The following is a 23,609-nucleotide window of genomic DNA, read 5'->3' as shown; positions in this document are numbered from 1 at the left end:
TCTTACTGATGGTATATAAGCACTGTGTGCCATGTCTCCAGCATCATTACTTAGTGAGTTCCACTGGGCTGGGGATCTTACTGATGGTATGTAAGCACTGTGTGCCATGTCTCCAGCATCATTATATAGTGAGTTCCACTGGGCTGGGGATCTTACTGATGGTATGTAAGCACTGTGTGCCATGTCTCCAGCATCATTACTTTGTGAGTTCCTCTGGGCTGGGGATCTTACTGATGGTATATAAGCACTGTGTGCCATGTCTCCAGCATCATTACTTTGTGAGTTCCACTGGGCTGGGGATCTTACTGATGGTATGTAAGCACTGTGTGCCATGTCTCCAGCATCATTACTTTGTGAGTTCCACTGGGCTGGGGATCTTACTGATGGTATGTAAGCACTGTGTGCCATGTCTCCAGCATCATTACTTTGTGAGTTCCACTGGGCTGGGGATCTTACTGATGGTATGTAAGCACTGTGTGCCATGTCTCCAGCATCATTACTTTGTGAGTTCCACTGGGCTGGGGATCTTACTGATGGTATGTAAGCACTGTGTGCCATGTCTCCAGCATCATTACTTTGTGAGTTCCACTGGGCTGGGGATCTTACTGATGGTATATAAGCACTGTGTGCCATGTCTCCAGCATCATTACTTTGTGAGTTCCACTGGGCTGGTGAGCTTACTGATGGTATGTAAGCACTATGTGCCATGTCTCCAGCATCATTACTTAGTGAGTTCCACTGGGCTGGGGAGCTTACTGATCGTATATAAACATTGTGTGCCATGTCTCCAGCAGCACCTACTTTGTATTGCAGGAGCAAAGCTCTGTACTGAAGTGAAGGAGGGGCCGACGTCCGAGCAGATTCCAGTAGGGAAGTACTGGTTGCCACACTGCTGTGTCCACAGTGGCCCACACGTCTGGAAAACAAGCACAAATTAATATATATATATATGCATGTATCACAATAGAAACCTAATGGACAGACTGGGCTAATCAGTGTTCAAGTAGCAGCATCTGAAACTTTACAGCTCCCACTGCGTCACTTATTAATGCTTAAATAAGAGGACAGTTTATTTATTTTTTTACTACTGTTTCAAAAACAGTGCCTTCTCTCATGAGATGGTATTGCGTTTGAGATCTGTGCTGATTGTTTAAAATGAACCAGAGCTCTGGAGATCTTAATGTTCTGTTAAAAGGGTAAAGCAAATGTGTGCTTGTGATGACATTGACAATCACACGTCTGCTCCTTACATAATGTCTGATTACTGTAACGTTTACTCCCAGATCACATTTAAAATCACTGCAGCACAATTATTACCATAAATCCATTTTTGTTAGAATTCCGAGCAAGGGTCAAGCCGAGACTCATGTTGATTTTTATCTCTGTCACAGTGGAGATCGTTGTGTTGTCTGAAAGAGAAAACAAAAAAGCTGTATTTCCTTCTTTCTTATAGAGTGTACTTCTGCAGCTCACCAACACTAAACATGGAACCACAAGTGCATGCCATTCTAATGAACCTGTGCTGCACTACCATATAATGCAGGTCTCACATGTTCTGTTTTGAAAGAAGCCTGTGTTAAAAGTGAAGCTCTGAGTTTGTTTCAGGTACAGGAGTTCTGTGCTTGGTTTATTTCACTTGGAGAGTGGAGCAGTTTGCAGACTTGATGTGTATATGATTTAACCAGCTTCTCCAACGACAGTTGAAATAAGCTCGATATCTAGTACTTGCATGTAATTAGGCTGTCTTAATTCTAGACTGTTCCTAATGCTACAGCAACGAGAACACTACAGCTTGCATGTCTGCCCAGACTGAGGAAGAGACATTCCCTACGCTGGCTCTGAAAGCCACAAAGAGCGGATTCAGTAAACCAATACTCTCCAGGGGCATGGTACTGTATGTATTTGCATTGTAACCTTTTACTGCCCTGTAACACCTGTAAGTCGCCTTGGATAAATACATCATAATAATAAAGGGCTTATAGAATGATAATTTTGCTGATACTGTGGCATGTATTGTCTTTGGATGCCATCCTGGTGCGTTGCCTGTACAGTGGAGGACTCAGGGGAATAAGGAGCGCATATCCACGATATAATATTATTTAATCAGGAAGCGTTTCCGGAGTTTCCTCTGGCATTATGTAACCTTCTAGAATCCAGGTTAAATCTAGAAACCCACAACCCCTGCGGCAGCTTGCTGCCTGATCGCATTCCCAGACATCTCACACGTCAGCTCCCCCTTGTGTCCGACACAAGCTTGAACTATTTCACTTTCCGGTTTGCAGCTGTTGGGGATTTGAAGCCTTGCAATCCCCAAACATATTTTCTATTCTGGCATTCCTGATTAAAATAATCAAATCTTTCATGGTCATATCCATGGGAAAATTCAGCACCATTGAGTATCTTCAGGGAGTGAGCAATACATTCTCTTCAGCAATACAGCATCTTCAAATAAAATACCATTACAACACAGAAATACAATACAATAGAAATACAATCTAGAATTCACCATTACCATAATGTATGCTTGTTTCATATTGAAAATTACAATGTTATTATGCATAGTTACAATGTACTTAATTTGTAAAAATGTTTGCATGATATAAACCTATTCCTAACCTTAACTCTAAACCTAACCCTAACCCGAACCCAAACCCACCTAACCCCCCTAAATCCAAGGGTTGATTTTGGTCAACATATATCAAAATCATTGGCTGCCTTAAAAAGATTTTGTTTTTGGTTACAGTTAAACAGTCTCCCATTTAAACCACAAGGAGCCCACTTCTTTTCTAAATCTCCATCCTGTATCACATCTAAACATTTAGGAAAGTTACACCGCACTGCAATCTACTGTGTGCGTGTCTACAGTGCGTGTCGGCCTGATGTGGGACGATGTATAGAAATACAAGCCAAGGATTGGACTGACAAAAGAATACAAGGAATTGCCTCGTTACACTGCACCAAGAATTTCTGGTACAATGAGGCGGCAACAAAGTGTGGTTGTTTCCTGTTTCCCAGGCTTCCATTGTGCTCATTTGTTGTATTTAAAAGGCGTGCTTACTCTGTAAATGCAGTCTGTCGCATGTGGTTCTGGATTGGTGCAATGGGCACTTGTATACGTCTCCCATCCTGTTCTGTGTGTAGCCACTCCAGGGGGAGCCAACCAGCAACCTGGAAAGAAAAGAGGCACTTCACCAGGGGTATGGATTCCCTTCATATTCTATCAACATGTGATATAATGCAGAAACATAGTGTATGCACTTAGAGACTTTGACCTTGCAATCTTACAAACTGCATGTGTAACAAATGCAACAAAATGAACACATAGCAACTCACAACAAGGCTTTAAGGAATGTTTTTTTAACAAATGTTTTTTTTTTTTTAAAACTCATCTTGATAAATTAGATCAAGCTTGTAGTCCAAAGTTAATTCTCATTATTAATTAAGCACTGTTTAATTTTTACAAGACTATAAAACAATTCCTTAAAACAACCCTAAAAGCTCTGTCAATTATTATTACCCATATACTGTGCTGTTGCTGTTTTCATCCGTACTAATTCAGTTGCATCACTTGAGGCACCACCTGCTTAGCCTCTGCTTATAGCCAGCATTGTTTATCCAAGATTTACTCTTTTAACTTTCCCTTGCAGAACTAAGCCTTTTAATCCCTGTGGAAATAATGAAAACCTCCATCTCTTCTGCCTCAATGCTGATTGTGTCAAACACTTCAAAACAGTTTTCTATAAACTCAGATCCTCCAGGCTGCAGACTTCACTCCTAATTATGATGTGTATTTTAGAGATCAAATCTAAGGACCAGCCTACTCTGCATTCAGCATCCCTAAGTACAAATTTCAAACCTATAATTTAATAAATAAAATGCATCATTTCACCTGATTACACCCTTTGAGATACTATGGTCTGAAATAAAATGAATTGAATTGACCCCGGCCTATTGAAAAACAGCACAGAGTCGACCCCAGAGCTTGAATTTTGCTCTAAACAGTATGTGGAAGCGTTGGTTTGGGTCAATAAACTCAAAAGCATGAACAATCTCAAAATGAGAAATTAGACCTGAATGAAACCCAGCATATTTTCAAAATGTAATCTCCAGTCTTTAATTAACTCTCTTTATTGTGAAGGGAAGAAAATACCAAGCTACAGAATGAGAAGCAAACACCTTGGAAATACGCTCTGCATCGACTTGAAATAAAAAAAGAAAATCAACACTAAAGCACAAACACAATGCTAACTCTGTATTGTTTCATCATGCCAGAATCACAAGGAGATGACGTGACGCTCACAGAAATCCCCACGAGTCACCTAGTCTGCTCCCCAGAGACAAAGCGCTTAGTAAATTGCATATTCTGTGTCAGCTTCAATGGCATGTATTTACTCTGCACACAAAATAAACATAATATTCAAGTATAAACCGTGGACTTTGATCCATCCCACTGCTACCTGTGTGAAATGAGTCAAACCTTTAATCCTTTTAACTAAACAGATCCTCACAACTAGTTTCATTTTGACTAACTTACTGATAACCCAGACCACCCTGAATGACACATAATGAATGTAGTGATACTGCAGGATAACTGGAACAAGCCCACGGGTCAAACCATGCTGTACATGTCACAGGGGATTTCTCAAGAGAGCTGGTCATCAATGCGTGTCGCTGTGTTCCAATAGCGGTGCCGGATTCTGAGACTTCAAGCACCTCCGATGACATCACAATCCATTCTTCCAAGCCTAAACAAGCCTGACTGCTGCTGATGTTTACATCTCTTTGAATTGACTATCAAGAAGCAGGAGGACTCGTCTGGACTTGTGATTAACACGATTCAAATGCTTAATATAACACAGACAGTTTACTATGAATCAGATTAGAAAAAGAGTGTTCAAAACCAGAAGCTTGATGCAGCACACATGTCAAAGTAAAAAGTAATGGGATGTTGCTATTTTTACCTGTCTGTATGTGAGATTCGTAAACATATACCATTTAAAAGCTGCAAAGAACGCATAGATTCAATCTGGACCATGGTTCTAAATACACAGATTACAATTTTCTGGTACATTTTCTGGTAACACTTTAAATTAAGTGTCTCTAATTACTGTGTATTTACATAGTAGTTACTTACTAAATGCATGTGTACTTACACATAATTACAATGTTATTATGCATAGTTACAATGTACTTAACCTATCAGTTAGGGTTTGGTTTAGAGATTGGGTTACACATTAAGTACATTGTAACTATGCATAATAACATTGTAATTATGTTTAAGTACACATACATTTACTAAGTAACTACTATGTAAATACACAGTAATTAGAGTGTTACTCTTTTTCTTTGGGGTTGTAAAGACGCTAACGTTCACATGTCTCAGTCAAGACTCCAGCGCTTTCAAACCACAGTGAGGGCTGCTTTATTACTAAGGTGTACGGTCTTTGTTCTCCTCAATACCAGCCACCATGTAAGATTCTGTTGTGATGTTGCAGGCAAACATGAAGATGAACTCTGACTAGACGCCACAGTGCAGGGCTCTGGAGGATCAGCGATCGGCTGTCACACCGTGGCTTGAAACCAGCGAGGCCCTGCCTAATACAGAGCAGTGTATAAACAATGATTTTATCATGTGCTTCAAATCCCAGCATGTCTGTAATACAGTATACACTGTGCATATCCAGCCTCTTCAAATCCCAACATGTCTGTAATACAGTATGCACTGTGCATATCCAGCCTCTTCAAATTCTAGCATGTCTGTAATACAGTATACACTGTGCATATCCAGCCTCTTCAAATCCCAACATGTCTGTTATACAGTATACACTGTGCATATCCAGCCTCTTCAAATCCCAACATGTCTGTAATACAGTATACACTGTGCATATCCAGCCTCTTCAAATCCCAACATGTCTGTAATACAGTATACACTGTGCATATCCAGCCTCTTCAAATCCCAACATGTCTGTAATACAGTATACACTGTGCATATCCAGCCTCTTCAAATCCCAGCATGTCTGTAATACAGTAAACACTGTGCATATTCAGCATAATAAGTTGCCTGTGCTTTTTATAGGTGAATTGCTGTCTCTCATACCATTGCTTTATTCAAGCAAACAATCAGAAATGCATTAGTTATAACCATGCAACTACAACTGTATAGATGCTGCTGGTAGCATCTGAAGAGTTGTATTTTTAGGCTGTTGTACATTTTCAATGTAAACTGTGCTTCCTTTGTGGTGGAAAGGGTCCAAAAAGGGAGTTTAAAAATATATATTTAGTAAGACAGAATGGCAGGCCAAAATAAAAAAGAAAAAGCATGTTCTTTACAGAACATTTCTGCAGACATCTGTGGGCTAATACAATAGAGTTCAGAGGGCGCACCCAGACCGGAGTGTTCAGTGATACAAAAGAGATTCACAGCGGGCTGTGGGAGGAAGGATCAGAGAAATAGAATCCCATGCAGTCTAGCAAGCCAGTCACTGGAAACTCTATCCATAGCATATTATAACAGGAAACTAGTCATTAGATTACAATGAAGGGGCTCTATCCTCTTTAATGCTCCACTCCCTGACATGTCAGTTTAGGTCAGGCTATATTTAAATCTTCATTGAAAGCGCTATATATAAAAAATAAAGACGTGTCATTATAGAATTGATTCATTTTAGTTTAGTTAGTTTGTATTTCCAGTTAAAACCTCCTTTGACTTGAGCAGTACACTAATCTGCAGGGGGAAAGGTGTGTGCCATAGAGGAATGAAACCAGGCAGGAACAAGCTGTAGTAGAAGGTCTGGTGCTGTAATGCAATACCAACACCAGTATCCTTTTCTCAAGAACTGGACACACAAAACAAAAACAGAGGAGCGCAATATACTGGACTGGAACCTGCACTGTAGATTTGTTTCTATTCATATTTAAAATTCTGTGTGTATAATATAAAAAGAAATGATGGGAACAAAAGAGCTTTGTGTGTTGTTGTTTTGTTCTCTCCGGGTTTTCTCCGTACCCTGTGTAAATACAAAACCAATCCAGCTCTCCCTCAGGCCCCCAGCTCGCTGCAAACGGGATTCGAACCTGAACTCAGAGTGGAGCAGCTTCTAGGTGTTGTTTTAATTGTTTATTATCCAAAATTAGGGATTTGGGTTTGAATTATTGTTTCTTTTCATTTCCTTTTTGAAACTTCAGCTTCTAAACTTATATTATGAAGAAAAGAAAAAACATGTTCTCCCTAGGGGAAGGAGAAAGGCTGTTTAACATTATCATTTCGGTGAAAATCTTTACAGGAAATCAGAGTATTAACAAACAAAGGAAGTCATTTAAGATGAATATTCCCTGATAGACCAGATTTCCACGAAAAACAAGGAGTGGAACACATCCCAGGAGCAAGGACTTCCCCGTGCTTTCTACATGGCAGCCCTGATTAAATCAATTTCATAGACAGGATTTGTCACATAGCATGGCCAATCTATTGGTACCAGTTTCCAGATTGAGGGAAATAATGTGTAACAAATTGCTGGCCTCAATACTGTGCAGGCTTTTGATATACTGACTAATCCAAGCCAAGCCCTATACTTTTCTATTTGCACCATTAACATAGTGCAGGTACTGCAGTGGCATTTCACTGGTGAACCCCAGCCCAGTCAACGTGTTTGTGATCCATTGGGAACGCAGAGGGACCTCAGTGAGGTCTCCCTGTTTGTACAGCACAGTCTGCTTCAGGACCCCTTGAGGTCTCCGTTTGTCATAGATTTAAACTCCCAACAAAGCCATTTTCTTTCGCGTGGTATTATTTCCTTAGGCAGGTTTTAGCGTGTGGTGTTCTCACAGATGTTTCTGGCGTGAAGAAACAAGAAACCTGCCTACACTTGCTTCCTTATTGCTCACATAATCCCAGGTGTACGTAAGGGTTTTACCACAGTCTTTTTCATTTTAGGAATAAATAAATGTGCTAAAAAACCATCAAACAAGGTGGAGCAATAATTACACTAGCAAGACAAGCAGACACCCCCAGGCATGCAATGCAAGGGGAATGGCATCTCTTAATGAATAGTGTACCTGAAGTCAAATCAGGACAGTGATGTGGAAGAAGTGCGCTTTACTTGTGAAATAGGGTGGGAGGTTAACTTTATAGAACATGTTTATAACCCTGCAAATAAAAACAAAATCACTACCTCAAATTGTCTCTGACACCAGCTTTATAAAACTACTGCTGCAAAAGGGTTAATGCAATTGTGATACCCAGAATCTAGTTTACTGAGAGAATTAGATTAATATGTGTAACGAATATGAAGCTACATTCTAAATGGCTATTTTCACAGACCCTAATTAACACTAATCTAGAAGACCTAATGTTAGTTTAGGTAAGGTAGTCCAAGACCAGTGCTGTGAAACCAGCTAAAAGAGTCTGGCTTTTATCACCTGGAAACCAAAAGTCACGTGACCACAATAAGGCAGCTGTATCACACTGTGGGTTTCCATGACAATGCAAATTTAAGCAGTTGAATAAGTGGTGGGGGCAGACTGAACCAGAACTGTGGGATCATTCTTATTTATGGAATGCTGCGTTTCCCATAACTCATATGCACTGTATGCTGTTGTGGAATGAATATTCACAGCAGAGCAATGAACCATGTAGTGGTCAAACAGCAGAGTACATGTACTGTTACCCTCCTTCGGAATTGCCTGGGCTTTTAAGTGTTATTGCTTCATATTCATTTAGGCTCTGATCAAATGCTTCCAGCCCACACACATAGCTGAGCAATGACTTAATTGTTTTAATTAAAGAACATCGCAGGAGCACAACCTCCCAGCAGGTGGATGGGGTGTTTGGCTGCTTCACATCCTGTAAGACAATTACTTACAGGATGTGAAGCAGCCAAACATTTTCAAAAATCAGAAATGAATGCAATAGCTAAATACATATGGAAATGGAATAAGAAATCAAAAAAGTACCGTAAATTATCCCAAGTATTGAAAAATTAAAACAAATACAGACAACTGAAAAATAAGAATGCAGAAAGTTTAGAGCTCCACAAAGAAAACCCTTTTTGCATTGAAGACAACATTCTTACCATTTGCTGTTAGCACTTGTAAACTGTTGCACTGTGTATCCAAACTGCTCAGAGGCAGGTCCTGTGAATACCTTGGCTCCTGATATTCCAACATTAAAAGCTTCTGAAATCCGAAGAAGGCAAGCTGTGGAAAAGACAACAAAACGTAGTTATTTTGTCTTTAATATGCAAAAACAAGACATCCCATTTATTACATGTACACGTATACTTACAATCCAGTAGTTAATAGTGAATTGACTATTCTGAACAAGTACATCGTAACATACATCCCTTCCATGACTACAGTATGATGAGAAGCAAGCGTCTGCACAGACAGGACCCCTCAGCACACTCGCATTACTTTGGGATAAAGAATGTCATACTGCAAGGACAGTGTTCACTTCTCTAGATCAGGGGTTCTCTAAATGTTTTGAATCATGCCCCACATTAGCAATTGATTTGTACTTGGCTAGCATAACTAAAAACAAATGTTTGTAAAAATTGTAAAGCTGCTCTAGATATAACCCCCCAGACCTTGGCTCCTGACCTGTTGGCAGTGTCTGGAACTGCAGCAGCTGTAAGTCACTCATTTATCAGTTCCTTTCAATACATGCTTCAGACTCATGCTTTGGCTAGCAAGGTGCAGCTATTATCATGTTACCCAAAAGGAATGCTTGTGCCTCAAGCATGTATTATCAACTTCCAAAAGCGTCTGCTTTATTTATTTTTTTATTTTAAAAATGTTTTAGCTGCATTTTGACTCTAACATGTGAAACAGTATGAAATGCAGAGCTTGAGTATTAGAACTGCCCATCGAGATCCATCCGCAAGACAAATGCGACCAAAACTAAATTAATAACTCAAACACACATGTTTTCTATCATGACTTCAGCTTGTCAGACAGTACATTCCAGCTGAAGGAGGCCATGGAGAGAAAAGGTTCATACCAAAATTAGGCTGGTAGCTTTCAGAGAGCTGTGTGGTAAGCAGGTATTGTGAAGGTTTTCTTTTTCTTGCAAACATAACTAGAAATGAGGGGTAATCTATGTAATCTATGATGCCAGCATAAGAAACATCAGATTGATGTTTGTTTCTTGTATGGCCTCCAGGTCTCCAATACTCCGCTCACAGAGACACCCTTGGTTAATGTTTGTTGTGTTCAACATGGAGATTGGAGAGCTGGAGATTGCAGAGGAGTAGGTGAACTCTAACATGTAAAAACTCTAACACATGAGAACTCTAACACGTGACAACTCTAACACGTGGCACAGACTGCAGAGAGAGGCACCTTTAAAATGCCCTGGCTGGAGTACTATTGGTTGAAGCTTAACATGAAAGGTGGAGTTAGTCCAATCTTTGCATGACTTTTGGAGATGGTTACAAAGATTTACCTTCCAATCACATGGTCACGCTTACAGGTGTGTGTGTGTGTGTGTATATATATATTATTTGTTTATTTAGCAGACGCCTTTATCCAAGGCGTCACAAACTATGCATCAGCTATGCATCAGCTGCAGAGTCACTTACAACTACGAGGTTAAGTGACTTGCTCAGGGTCACACAATGAGTCAGTGGCTGAGGTGGGATTTGAACCAGGGACCTCCTGCTTACAAGCCCTTTTCTTTAACCACTGGACCACACAAATTTATAATTTTTAAAAACAAAGAGTTTTAGGAATAACCTTTTGTAGCAAACATTTTGCTTTTGTGGATGAGGAAAAAAAGTTACAAGAAACAATGTCTACAATTATTTATTTGAGCATTTTTTTTGTAAAACTCCAAATATGCTAATTCAAAAGTATTCATACCCTTTGATACTATGATAGTATTGTCTACAAGGTGCTAGAAATTTCAATATGATAATGCAGAACCTAATTCTAGAAAATGCTGCATTGTACATTCTTAGAGAGTATAAAAGGGTTAGGCATAGGATGATTGCTGTCATTACCAATAAGTCAATATGGGAAAAAGTAGAGTTATGTGAAGATAAGGAAGAAAATTATTTATTGTCATAAAGCTGGAGAAGGATACAAGAAGATTTCCAAGCATTTGAGTATCCCAATTTCAACTATTGTTTCTATTATCAAGAAGTACAAGACTCATGGTATTGTCACAACACTCCCTCAGTCTGGAAGAAAGAAGGTTCTTTTACCAAGAACAAGTAGAAGAATTGTGAGGAAGGTTAATAACAATCTGAGATTGACTGCCAAAGATATTCAAAGTAAATTGGCTGCAAGTGGGAGGTTTCCTTTTCAACCATAGGTCAAGTATTGCATGGTGAACGATTTAATAGATTTTCAATTGTTGTGTGACCTTGTTAATTCTCTAAATAAAATACACCGCCCACTCGATATATCGCAGGTGTCAGGGTCCAATATAAATCTGCTATATATCGAGGGCCGCGATATAGTGAGAGACCCATAGAAAAACAAATAGGCTAATAACAAATACTGTACAACCACTCCCTTGTTTTATCGGGGGGTGGGGGGGGGGGGGGTCAGGGTCCAATATAAATCCTCTACGCAATCCGCTTTTTCTCATTTTTCATACAAAAAGCAGTTCGTACTGTGGAGGGTAACTGCTTAAGTCTCCAATTAATTTCATCAGTCTTCCTCTCCTTTCTCAAATGCACAAACCCGCTGCATTGAAAGAATCCATTCCCAGCATAGGAGGCTTGTTGCTAGGGAGCTGACATCACTGTCTTGTGACTTTTGCTAGTGCATTGCTGCCACAAGTGAACACATCTTTGGCTAAAATAAAAACCGTGTCAGCAAGTAGATATTTAATTTGTGTTATTGTGCAACATGTGTGTATGTGATAACAGTACAATATTAATGCTTTGTTTTTAATTGTTTTGAATATTTTTGTTTGTGATGTGCAGTACTAAATAAAATGAACAGTAATTCTAAGTGAATTTGCCTATGTATACTGCAGCTAAGGCATGCACAGTTAGACTGTAAAAATGGGAAGCCAACTCCAGGACTGCGACACATCCAAATCCACAGTATAGAGAGGGCCGATATAACGAGGGGTGGGTGTATATCTTTTTTTAAAATGCAACTGTTAAATAGTACTGGCCGCTGTTCTTTTACATTTTTAAATGCCACAAAACATTGGCATTATGTTGTTACTTTTTCTTACTAGGGGTGTTAAAAGTTAAAAGTTTAAACATTTAAACATTATCCAAGTGTTAAACATGTAGAGTTTTGCAATCAGCTCAAAACCAGGATGCTTTCCCTTCATCAGACACACAGTCTGTTTGCTCAGTGGGCTGGGTTCACTCATGGAGGCAAAATAAGTGACAGCTGGAGTGAAGATGGACTGGGTCTCCCGCCCCACACATTCCAGAGGGAATTAGCCTGTAAAGATACAAGATATGCTTGGCTTTGTGAAGCGTGTTTATATTGCAGCAGTTCCTGGCTCCCTGCTTCAATCAGACTCTGCGGGGTCAACACCAGTGCATGCTCTTTTCTCAAGCATATCAAAGATCAATGCACAAGGTACAGCAGTGTGCACATGTATTAGAACACAATGATCAATACACAAGGTACAGCAGTGTGCACAGGTATTAGAACACAATGATCAATGCACAAGGTACAGCAGTGTGCACATGTATTAGAACACAATGATCAATGCACAAGGTACAGCAGTGTGCACATGTATTAGAACACAATGATCAATGCTATTTAACAGTTCAGATACAGGACCACCTCACCATCCATGGGACTGTTTTTATATCTCCACCACTGAAAGTGGCTTCACTGTGCAGCTACAGCAGTGTGCACATGTATTAGAACACCTCAGGAATTCTCATTTATATCCTTTATATACCTACCTGCATGAAAATCTCTGGGTGTGAAAATGTACATTTCCAGTCAGTAATTGGTGATATAGAAACAATAGGCACTCATGTGTGAAAATGTTAGACCACTTCATGCTTGTTAGGCATTTTAAACAACTTGTAAAGAGTCTCCTGCATTTCACCATGTGTGTCATTCAGTATGTTTACATGACAAAGCATTTTCCGAAAACTAATGTTTTTGGACAACTGAATCAGAAAACTTATTTTCTTAAAACATCACTTTTCTGTGTTTACATGATTAACGATAGAAAATCTAATTAGAATTCAACTGTATACATGGATTGAAGTTTTCGGAAAATGCAGGATATTTTCGCATGCAAAGTACTGTAGAAGCGATTTGAAGACTGGACATTTCTGTGATAGAACGGAGACCAATCCAATAACTCAAGTGCTTTATCGAAGTGTCAGGTCTTAAATTCAAAGATTACTATCCTATACCTCTATTCAGATTCCCCACAATGTGCAATCAGTCTTTCCAACAGCTCATCCTGTTCTATATTATCAGACATTATTTTAAATTATCACATCATTTTAAAGCTGGAAAACATTTGCTGCTTCAGTATGGGCTATTAGCAAATACATACAGACTTTAACAAATGTATTACTTTATCCCTAACTAGACAGATGGATGCATGCAGACTGACTACAGATTATTATTATTTTCTCTGTTTTCTAAAACCACGTGCAGGAATGAAGGTCAAAGTTTGCACATGTGCAGTATCAGAATAAGTTTTCCGAAAAGTGTGTTTACATGATATACATTTTGTTTTCGGAATTTAATCGGAAATTTCTAGGTTCTGTTTTCCGAAAACTGACTTTCGGAATATTCCGATACATTTTCCGAAAACTGTGTTTACATGACTTTTGATATCGTAATTCTTATGCACATGTAAACGCACTGTATGTGTTCCTTTTCTCTTATTATTTTTAATTAATTGCACATGTTTGCCTATTTTGACAATGTTACAAGATTTTCAGTTGCAGTGGTTTTATTTCATATGCACAACAAATCAAAACACCAGAAGCAATGGGTTGTTTTAATAAATGAGCACACTAGTGTATATTATTATTATTATTATTATTATTATTATTATTATTATTATTATTATTATTATTATTATTATTAATTAGTCATTTAACAGATGTATTTATCCAAAGTGACTTACAGAGACTAGGGGGTGAACTGTGCATCACAACTGCTGCTGCAGAGTCACTTACAATGGGACCTCAGTTTTACATCTCATTAACAATATGCTAATTTTGGACTCCTCTTTACAAAATAATTAAAGTAATATTTACTGTTACACAACAAGTGTTGTGAATGAATGAATGAGTGAATATAGCTTTTTAAATTGTTTATGACCGCATCTCATTTTAAAATCTATCTTGCATGGATTCAAATCCATGGACAGAATGACTGGACAAATCACAGCCAAGCTGATGCAGAGCTTGTTCTAAGGAAAGCAATTCTACTTCTGGGGCACAGCGGTTATCCTGCCATCCACATTCATGGAATAACTACAGTACTGCATGACTGTTCATTCTGTTCACTGTGCACCAATGAGTGATTTTCATTTCTACAATGGGGGCTGTTGGAACATTGTATCCATAGGTCCCAAGTTTCATGGCCTGAATTCTGTGGATAGGGGGGTGGGGGTAGGGGGTTAATCTGACCTAAATGATAAAAATGACAGTACATTTTGAGTCTTGTGCTGCACTCTGAGGCCAGGAACTAGATAAGATTCACCTTACACCCAATCTTGCATACTGTATAAGTTTTATTTTGTGGGTTGTACATTGACTGTTGCAGGTCTGCAGGTTTTAATGTCAATATGCGGGTCACTTGGGTGGTCTGTGTATCATATTTAAAATCTACAATATTTAGCTTGAAAGATCCAATTTATCAACATTTTGGTGTGGTTAAGGGTTCACTTAGGTAAATCTTGGTTTCTGGTGTCATTTAGTTCTCAAGCTCATGATGTCATGTCTACTCATGCAAAGCCTTGTACTGCTTGCAGCTAACTATTTTAACCAACGCACCGCCATAAACACTTTGGATGTTTCTACAAAGAGCATCATCATTAACTTCATTATTTTCTATTTTCTTAAGTAAATGCCATTTTACAGTTGGGCAGGCTTCAATCGAGGCCTGTTCTTTACACTTTATAAGATAATCACAGATATACAGTACACTGTCCTGCCACCTTCTTACAACTTAGTAATCGGTCCATGTGGCCTTCTTTATCGGAGCTGTATAAAAAGCTGAACCCAATCTTGAAAATTCACACAAGTAAGTTTCCTGCTGGAATGGCACTACAGAAAACAACCTTTTATATGGAGAACTGCAATTAGAAAAAGCTACTGAAGGACTGAGAGCCCCGTCACTCTAAACCGGAGATCATCCCAAACAGATGGACCACAGCAATGATGATTACCAGCATCCAGTACCTGGCATTACTGCATTCTGCTGGTGTCCATATATTGAAATGCAATGGCATAGGCAGCTGTTAGCTGCCATCTGGAATGGACTCCCCCCCCCCCCCCCATCTGTTAGGTACCCTAGGCCATGCTGACGGTCTCGTTTCTCAATGAGTCGCTAAAAAGCATTTCCCAGTCAGGTCAAGAGAGTACTGTGTCTAATTAGCAGACGCCTGTATATATAACGAAATATAGCCCTTTGTGTACAGAGGTTATACAAAAGTCTACAATGCATGCAAGTCTACTTTGTCTGTGAACATGAATACAATTCCAGGGATGGCCATGTTTTAACCATCCAGTGCTGCTTTGATTGTTAAATAAACAGCCCAATAAATTGTATATCAAAGTTGTTTATTATTGTGCTCCTCAGCATTAATAGAGGTTCAATAAACTGGTCCAAGACAACAAGCAGACATGGAGTGAACTTTGAGGACGTAGCAATTGGTTGAGTGTAGAAGCACACCAGCATGTAGGAGTGTGCAGTGAGGCTGTTCCTGAAGGAAGGCATGTGACATCTACCAGCACCAGCTGCAACGTTGTGCAGTGAGGCTGTTCCTGAAGGAAGGCATGTGACATCTACCAGCACCAGCTGCAACGTTGTGCAGTGAGGCTGTTCCTGAAGGAAGGCATGTGACATCTACCAGCACCAGCTGCAACGTGTTCAAGAGAACAGCTTATTAATCAGTCACCTGATTTGCACAAAGGCTGGCACAGTACTGGTGTTGCATGACCTGTAAATCCCTGCAATATATGTACTAAACGCCAGCCGTTACCTGGTATTGCAATAGACACACTTCTATTAGACTATCTGACTGCTCTGCCTAATCCAGTGGTTTCCAATGACAATGCAGTGTCACTACAGTGGCATGTGAACTTCAATGGTAAACTCTATCTTACATTTGATTTTGTTTTTAGAATTGCATGTATCTTATGAATTCCGTCCATCTTTACTAGGTTCTGCAACAATAGGGATTAAACGTTTTTTAAAAGGCAGCAAAAATATCAAATGTGGGCATGTGAAATTGTGTTCATATTGAAAAGTAGATCTGATTAAATTTGATTAATATAAATGTGATTTATGTACCAGGTTATATAAAAATATTTGAAAAACGGACAGTTATTTGTAAATACACCCGCTGGCTGGACATTCTGTTACTCCCATTCCAGTTACCTTCTGACAGGCACAAACAATTTTGTAGCATGCAAGAAGTAGACATTTAGGAAAAGTTTCAAATACAATAATTCAGTCAACAAATACTGCCCATAATTTATATGATTGAATGGCAAAAACATAGCCTGAAGTACCAAAAGAGTTTAGTTTCTCATACACATCAGTCTGTTCTTTCTCTGTTGCCTCAGATATACATGCCCTGCAGGGACTAAGATACCCAACAGAAACTGTGCACAGACAATTCTAATCTTCTTTTTATTCAACTCATTAAAGACTAGAATACAAAGCCTGGATGCTATGCAGCCTGACACCAAGCTGACCACAAACACAATACCACAGTTTGTACTTTCTGAAGCAAATCAGCCATAATAGTAGTACAGCATTTCATGCTAGATTTTTCCATTTTTGTTAAGTACAGTATATGGAAAACTACAAAGCTCGCTTTATGGGAGAATAGTCCATTCAGGTAGCTCTAACCTTGTCACAACTTCCCCTGCTGTAAGAGACTCTCGATTCACTAAAGTAACATTCTTTTAATGAAATTGTAAGTAATTGCAGAGACTCTGAAATGCTTCCGAACAGAACAGATTCTGAACCGAACTATTCGTGCAATGTCCTATAGAACTGCTGCCTCACGTGTACAATGAGACCGCAGTGTTCCGAGCAGATACAATCCCAGACAGGATCTCAGATTGGGTACTTGAGTTGCGAGGGTCACTGCTGTCTCCAAGTAAATGCCATGCATCCTCTGAGTCTATCTATTTTAAGAATGCGCTTTGGACTTTTCATTGTCTTCCACTCAGATTTTGAATAAATGAGTCATTTAGCTCAGTGCCAGGCTCCTGTTGCTAGGCTCTCACTGCTCTCTTTGTGGTGTTTGCTTATCCGAATTGAACTGTGGTGTTTATCACAGCACAACTCAATTTGGAATCCATATGAAACTGAATGGTAGAGAAATTCCATTTGTCATATATTCCTTTATTTAATGTCTTTGAAACGTGACGTTCCAATACAAACTGAGCTATACCGTCTTCATTTTTCAGGAATACTGCCGATGAGAGAAGCTTCATTTATCAAAACTGTTATGCAGAGCTCAACATAAAAATGACGGGGGGGAAAAAATCACAGAAATGCAAATAACACGGCAGTGTTATCCGAGATTCACACAGCTGTAATGTTCTTTCAGTAATACGGCTGCAGAATATTAAGTAGCTAGTGTAATGGTTTTTATCCTGCAGTTGTGTTACTGAATCAGTGACACCCAGTTTCCCACCATTGGTACTTCATTGCAATTTGTTGCATTGACTTATTCAGTTCTGCTGAAGCACACAATAGCTCTGTCCTACAGAGAGAAATACCCAGGGTTTACTGTTACAGTCAGACGCTGTCAAAACTCACAGTCCAGGTTGATTTCTAGGTACAAAAGCTGATTTAGTTCTTGGCTAAACTCACAAACAACACTGGCAACCACAAGACAGAGGCATTTCTTGCTTGTGTGTGTTCCTGAAAATATGTGGTTTACACAAGAGAGAAGCTACAGGGTACTGTGCGTTACTGTGACAGGGCAGAGACCCTGCACAGGCATTAAACTGGAGTAACGTAACAAGTGTGGTACCATAGGGATCAGTATTGGGACCATTGTTATTCCTAATCTATATAAATGACCTGGACCAAGACATAATCAGTAAGCTATGCACATTTGCAGATGACACAAAATTGGGAGGTGTAGCCAACTCCCAATCAGCAACTTTAATAAAACAAAGAGATTTAGACAAGATTCGAGCTTGAGCTGAAACATGGCAGATGAAATGTAATGTGAATAAATGAAAAGCCTTGCACACAGGGCGCAAAAATGTTTGAGGCAAGTACAGAATGAATAGTAATGAAATAGAGGAGGCTATGTAGGAAAAGGCTGGCGGTAGTAGTGGATGAAACTCTTAAGCTAACTAGACAGTGCGGAGAAGCTATAAAGAATGTTAGGTTATACAGCCAAGACAGCTGAATTCAAATCTCGAGTAAAAGTATACAATGCACTGGTACAACCATGCCTAGAATACTGTGTCCAGTGTTGGTCCCCATATCATAAGAAAGATATAGAGGCATTGGAAAGAGTACAGAGGAGAGCAACACGATTAATTCCAGGATTGAAGGGCTGTCATATGAAGATAGACAAAGAGCTGAATCTGTATAGCCTAGAGAGTCAGAGGCAACTTAATAGAGGCATTTAAAATTGACAAGGGGTTTAACAAAGTAACTGCTGAGAATTATTTTCACAGGTCACAGAGAACAGAATCAGGGGCCACGGGTGGAAGCTGAAGAAGGGCTTATTCAGAACTGAATAACAACAGAGTTGTTGAAGCACAGGCTATCAGACCCTTCAAAAAAACACTGGATGCTGTCATGAACAATATTGTACAACCCTCTCTGTGACCACAATAAGACCTTTAGCTAGCCGTCTGGAGGAAGGACGGACCGTCTAGCCACAGATTCCCAGAGGTTTCATTTCCCGTACTAACCTGGTTAGAGGGGTTTGTTTTTCCTCTCCTGAGTGCTAACGGAGCACGCTGGCACAAAAGCGAACAAGGTGGGCCAGATGGCCTTTTCCTGTTTTTGAATTTCTGATGTTCTTGAATTTCTTATGTTTTTATATAATTCTGTGGCTGGCAACCATATTGGCTCAGGAGCAGGGCATCTGCTTGAAGCCAAGATGGCTGTCCTTTGCACAGCTACGTGGCTTTAAATGAGTTAACTGGTGTGGTCATTCTAAATGATCTAGACAGCATTCAGAACTGGGCAGACACATGGCAAATGACATTTAATAGAGAAAAGTGTAAGGTACTGCACGCAGGCAATAAAAATGTGCATTATAAATATCATATGGGAGATACTGAAATTGAAGAAGGAATCTATGAAAAAAACCTAGGAGTTTATGTTGACTTGGAAATGTCTTCATCTAGACAATGTGGGGAAGAGATAAAAAAGGCCAACGAGATGCTCGGATATATTGTGAAAAGTGTTGAATTTAAATCAAGGGAAGTAATGTTAAAACTTTACAATGCATTAGTAAGACCTCATCTAGAATATTGTGTTCAGTTTGGTACAAAAAGGATATTGCTGCTCTAGAAAGAGTGCAAAGAAGAGTGACCAAAATTATCCCGGGTTTAAAAGGCATGTCGTATGCAGACAGGCTAAAATAACTGAATCTATTCAGTCTTGAACAAAGAAGACTATGCGGTGATCTGATTCAAGCATTCAAAATTCTACAAGGTATTGACATTGTCGATCCAGGGGACTTTTACGACTTGAAAAAAGAAACAAGGACCAGTAGTCACAAATGGAGATTAGATAAAGGGGCATTCAGAACAGAAAATAGGAGGCACTTTTTTACACAGAGAATTGTGAGGGTCTGGAACCAACTCCCCAGTAATGTTGTTGAAGCTGACACCCTGGGATCCTTCAAGAAGCTGTTTGATGAGATTCTGGGATCAATAAGCAACTAACAACCAAACGACCCGAATGGTCTCCTCTCGTTTGTAAACTTTCTTATGTTCTTATGTTCTTATGTGTCTTTCTGGGGAGGCTGATTGTCTGATTGAACAGCCTGAGAATGCTAGAAATGCAGTTCCTGGTTGGTTGATCAATCAATCAATTAGCCACCTGGAGAAGGCACGCCCTATTTTAAAGGAACAAAGAAATGTTTGTTTTGGGTATGGGGAGTTCTGTGACAGGGTTAGATGAGTCAGTTCTGTTAGGATTAGAGAGTATATACATGCAGTTCAGTGAAGGTGTGGCTAAGCCTGAACGTTACCTGAAAAATAGAGTTTGTTTTTGGAAAGTGTTTGTTTGACCACCATGCTAATGTTTATTTTGAATGATTATTTAGAAAAGTTCCAGTTTTTGCCTCCAGTCTGCCTGAGTGATGGCTGCTTTACCACATTATCCTTCCACATCATCACTGATCATGTGACTCTACCAAACAGAAGACTCGTGGCCAGTGCTGAGTCTGTACTGAGCAACACATGCTGGCTTGTAGACAGGCTGGTCACACAAGGCAATGTGCTTATATAACTAGCCAGGCTCAAAGAGTTACTCGCCTCAAATTCAATGTTCTTAGTTTTCAGAGACATTTTCTTCGAGTACTGTTTGTTTGCTTGCTTGCTTGTTTGTTTGCTTGCTTGCTTGTTTGTTTGCTTGCTTGTTTGTTTGCTTGTTTGTTTGCTTGCTTGTTTGTTTGTTTGCTTGCTTGTTTGTTTGCTTGTTTGTTTGTTTGTTTGTTTGTGTGTTTGATCAGTCTGTGTTAAGGTGCCTTCATTTGCCTCCAGGAGCTGCTCTTCAGTTCCTGTTGCCTGTCACAGATGGATGGAACAGCCAAAGTGTCTTTATTGAATAGACCGTCTACTTTGGATTTCATTTTCATACTGGTTTGAGTAACTGCAATAAGAGCTGTTCTGTATGTATTGTTTGAATGACAAACGCTACATGAATACCGATGACAAGCATGATGATTATTTCTATAGCTGCCCGCGGTTAAATATAGGGCCCTTATTCCTTGGAAGAGGCTTTTTTGATGCAGAAAGTACAGTAGTATGATATCTAGTCATGCCATTTTCCTGTCACATGATGCATGGGAAACTTGTCATGTTACTAACTGCCATGTTGTTGTATTACTAGTAATAAACTGGACATTATCCACAGTGGCATGTTGTCGGAGGAATGCCACCTCCAATATGGGTAGGAGATAAAACGGTGTTGCAGTGAAACTGAATTTTTACAGGACAGGGCCTGCAATACAACTTCACTGAGCACATTTTCTACAGTTTTTAAAGGAGAAAAAAATACCTGATAATTTTAACAAAAAACTGGAAGCAAAAAAGAATTGAAAAGTCTTTAAATACTTGAAAAGTGCAGAAAAATGATTTACAAAACCTTCAGAACTGATTTAAGGAATGTTGATAAACATACTCTATCAGTTTAAGCAGCGCTTTGGAGAATGAAGAAAATAATAAACGCAAATCAAACCGCGGAGCAGTTTCATGAACTGCAAGCTGGATTTAATTAAACAACATGCATTAAAAAAAAACAACAAAAAAAACATTCCTGAAAACAGTCCTTGAAGTGAATACATCTGGAGTCAAAATCTTGAGATGTTTCTTTCAAATTGAGGAACATTAACATAGAACTTATTTTAGAGGCTTTAGACTGCAGTAAGCACTTTGAAAATTATCTGACATTTGTGGTGAGCACTTTGTGGGACATCAAGCTCTTAAGCTATTAAACCACAACACTTAAATAGCTACAGGGGAACAAAACACAGCTTTCAACTACATGTAGGTTTATTTTTTTCACACTAAGCATGCCTATTATTATCATTATTATTATTATTATTTAATTAAAATTGAGTTTAAACTCATTTACGAAGATGTCATTTACAAGGGTGATATTATATAAAATATTAAAAACACCTCAACACAGCCCCTGAATCCACAGCTGTCAGAGCTAATAATGTAGTTATCTGCTCAGTACTGGGGGAGCTCCAAGAAGTGATGCAGGTGGCAGGAGACTCTCTTCCCTTCGGGGGCTACTTTGTTTCTTGAACCAACATGTTCTTACCCCAGGAGTTTAAAAATACATGGGATAAAAAATTAATACATACATAAATACATAGCAAGTGGTCTGAATTTTTCCTGCTCTAGGTCCTCAATATACTGTTTTTTCCTCCCATTTCACATTGGTCATTACTTTCCCAAGAAGGGGATCTAGTTGCTTGGAATTGACATTCTCGTGATGCGCTTTGTAAAACATCTGCTGGTGTGCAACTACCAGGCCGCTGCGATTGAAACTCTCCCCATGCCTAGTCTGCGTCTCCACTCTGTAACCATAGCGACCTGGATTCCAGGGAGGGCTGGCACTGACACTAACAAAGAAGGCCTTTAAATGAAGTGAATGCATATGACATCACTGCCCTGCCAGTGTGAAGCTTTCCCATTACAGGCCCTGTCTGTTCCCCCAACAACGCAGTTTCACATTGCTGACTCTGCTTTGTGACTGTTGAGCTGGATCAAAAGTTTTCACATCCATTTGGGCAAACATTTTTGACTGTGTAGCTTTACTGTCCATTATTAGTGACTTCTACGCTGATCACTTTCTTCTATTGCACCATGATAAAAAGGAAACAACATCCTCTCTGCTTCATCTCACATTCTCTACAGCACATTCTCACATTCTCTACAGCACATTCTGTACAGCACATTCTCACATTCTCTACAGCACATTCTCTACAGCACATTTTCACATTCTCTACAGCTTCTCTACAGCACATTTTCTACAGCATATTCTCTGCTTGCCCTGAATGCAAACCATGCTGTGACATTGTGCTGTCCTTTTACACTTGAAATGAGTTCCTGTTAAAGATGCCAGGACACTCTCTCAAAGAGCAGGGGTGCTAACCCTTGTGACCTGGTCACATTCCAATAGGGCAGCCATTCTGGCCTGGCTTACTTCCAGATTGGTATTGAATTCCCTTACCCCTATATGGACAAAGTCACCCCTGTTTATTCAAAACCTAATTTTACTGTTTTTTGTATATATATCTGTGAGATCTGTTCCAGAAATTAAGAATTTAGGATTTTCAGCTGCTTTACCCCAACTTTCTACTCACACTGACTGTGACCTTTACCACTGCAATCCACTTTCCAATCCTCTTCTACAACACCTCGTTTCACTGCCCAAGCCTAGGAAATGGACACTGCAAAGAGACTGAACCCTGGAGAGGAGGCTCAGGCTGGCAGCTCTGTGCACACCTGACCAGTAGGGGGTGCACTGGAGTGCACTCTATACGTGGGGAGGGTGCTTGAGTGCATGAAGTATATAGGAATACTGCATCGGATCATGTGGGGTAGGGTCCAGCTCTTTAATCTTCATACTGCTGCTTAATGTGTACAATCTGTTGTTAAAACGGCTCAGCTTCAATTCACACGTTTACAGCAGTGTGCACATCTATTACAACACCTCAAGATGTGTCCTTTATATCCTTTATATACCTGCCTGCA

The 23,609-nt window shown here is 39.5% G+C and overlaps 1 protein-coding gene across 1 annotated transcript in view; it reads right to left on the bottom strand.

Annotated features, from left to right (window-relative positions):
• The window catches only part of LOC117403518 (integrin alpha-2-like), a 54,078-nt gene that overhangs the window by 28,728 nt on the left and 1,741 nt on the right, over positions 1-23,609 (bottom strand). Inside the window, exons 2-5 of the mRNA XM_058989389.1 lie at positions 9,072-9,195; positions 3,059-3,168; positions 1,318-1,409; positions 802-916 (exon numbers count right to left, since the gene is read on the bottom strand). Coding sequence (XP_058845372.1) covers positions 802-916; positions 1,318-1,409; positions 3,059-3,168; positions 9,072-9,195 — 441 coding nt within the window. The remainder of the gene's footprint in view (positions 1-801; positions 917-1,317; positions 1,410-3,058; positions 3,169-9,071; positions 9,196-23,609) is intronic.

This window comes from Acipenser ruthenus, chromosome 2 (assembly GCF_902713425.1).
Source record: "Acipenser ruthenus chromosome 2, fAciRut3.2 maternal haplotype, whole genome shotgun sequence".
Classification (NCBI taxonomy): domain Eukaryota; kingdom Metazoa; phylum Chordata; class Actinopteri; order Acipenseriformes; family Acipenseridae; genus Acipenser; species Acipenser ruthenus.
Note: the sequence above shows the minus strand (reverse complement) of the source record. Positions and strands in the feature narration are given on the sequence as shown.